This window comes from Pundamilia nyererei, unplaced genomic scaffold, assembly GCF_000239375.1.
Source record: "Pundamilia nyererei isolate P.nyererei 1_Seehausen unplaced genomic scaffold, PunNye1.0 scaffold00005, whole genome shotgun sequence".
Lineage (NCBI taxonomy): Eukaryota > Metazoa > Chordata > Actinopteri > Cichliformes > Cichlidae > Pundamilia > Pundamilia nyererei.
In genome coordinates this window covers 370801-372224 of record NW_005187406.1, presented here as the reverse complement: position 1 = coordinate 372224, position 1424 = coordinate 370801, and the positions used below count along the sequence as shown (strand labels likewise).

Below are 1424 nucleotides of genomic sequence, written 5' to 3'. Positions count from 1 at the left end.
ACATTTCTATATGTAAAACAAATGTCTCGAAAAGAAAGCAGCTCGCCAATACGCACCAAATAAGTGACTCCATTAACTTATAATGACATATAGCAGCCCTGCCTCTGTCCCTGCTGGTAAGGTGCAGATCATGAAGAGATCAAGACTGGTCATAAACGCGAAAAAACCTGCAATCTAATCCACAACCACTGTCCCGAGGTGAGTCTGCGTACCTTCTTACAAATACCCAGAAGCTCTATTAATATTCTTGGTGGTACAGTGTTTACACTAACTCCCCATTCAAGGCTTGTGCAGTCCAAGAATAGCCGCGGCTTGGATAGTCGGTGCTTAAAACGAGGAAGGAAGTGCCGTATACCTTCCTCTCACTACACACTTGGAGAGATTAGCGGCAGCAGTAATCTGTTTCAGGACCATGGCCAGAGACAACGTTTGGATATGAATCTTATCGAAAGTTTCCTACGACTCTCTGTGAACCTTTACGGACACCAAACAGTGTGACGAAGTTTGTTTGGACAGGGTATCCGGAAAAGTGGGGCTGAACATGCATATTCGACTGGTTTTATATAAAGGGACTTGAAGGAGGCTCAGTCAAATCTCTGGACAGTCTGTCGCTGATTACGAGTCTCGTTTCACATGAAAGCGTGAGTTACGAAAGCTGGTGACCCAACCAAATCGGTTCTTTTAATGTGAGTAAGAAGCAAGAAGCCGGGAAGCAGAGGAGAAAGGCTGTGCGCTCAGTCGGGAGCGCGCAGAGACTGCACATTGGGCCGGTCCTGGAGACGTGAGGATGGAGGTCCGGCCGGACAGGTTTAAGGCCGTGGCAGCCAAAACTCTTGGGAAAATATACGGGTATGTAAAATCTCCTCCTCAGGGAACAGAAACAGAGCAGAAACATCTGCTGGATGACCTTTAATGTTAAAAAGGAGCTTTGTGTTTAGCGGTTAAGCTGCGGACCTGAGGGGAAGTTCAATCTTACTGATGCTGAAACATGGCCTGTTAGTCTATCAGTGTTTCTATTAAGAAGATTTAAAGAAATATAATGTCCAGAGGCCCGAATCAATAATATGGAAATATGTGTCCGCTTATAAATCTTTCATATAAGAAATGTGTACACAATAACTCGCTGTATGTGGCACTGGCGACTTAAAGTAGCTGATAAGAGATTAAAAAAGAAACCCAAATTAATTTTCAAACTCTCTTTTATAAGCAGTGTGTATCATTCTTTGTTCCCGAAGAACAAAAAAACAGAATGAAGTTACATTTCAGGCTCAAAATGTTCTCTCAGTGTAAGATGACGCGCTGGATCGATATTTGGATCCATTTCTCCTAAGCTTGCCGTGCTCTTACATTGTCACATTACAGAGACACTGTGACACCGTGTGTGTGTGTGTGTGTGTGTGTGTGTGTGTGTGTGTGTGTGTGTG

At 43.9% G+C, this 1424-nt stretch overlaps 1 protein-coding gene across 1 annotated transcript in view; it reads left to right on the top strand.

The window, feature by feature from the left end:
• Positions 1-323: 323 nt before the first annotated feature.
• LOC102209687 (vesicular glutamate transporter 1-like) overlaps positions 324-1424 on the top strand; it is a 14973-nt gene continuing 13872 nt past the window's right edge. Inside the window, exon 1 of the mRNA XM_005721597.1 lies at positions 324-849. Within this exon, the coding sequence (XP_005721654.1) occupies positions 788-849 (62 nt within the window). The 5' untranslated portion in view covers positions 324-787. The remainder of the gene's footprint in view (positions 850-1424) is intronic.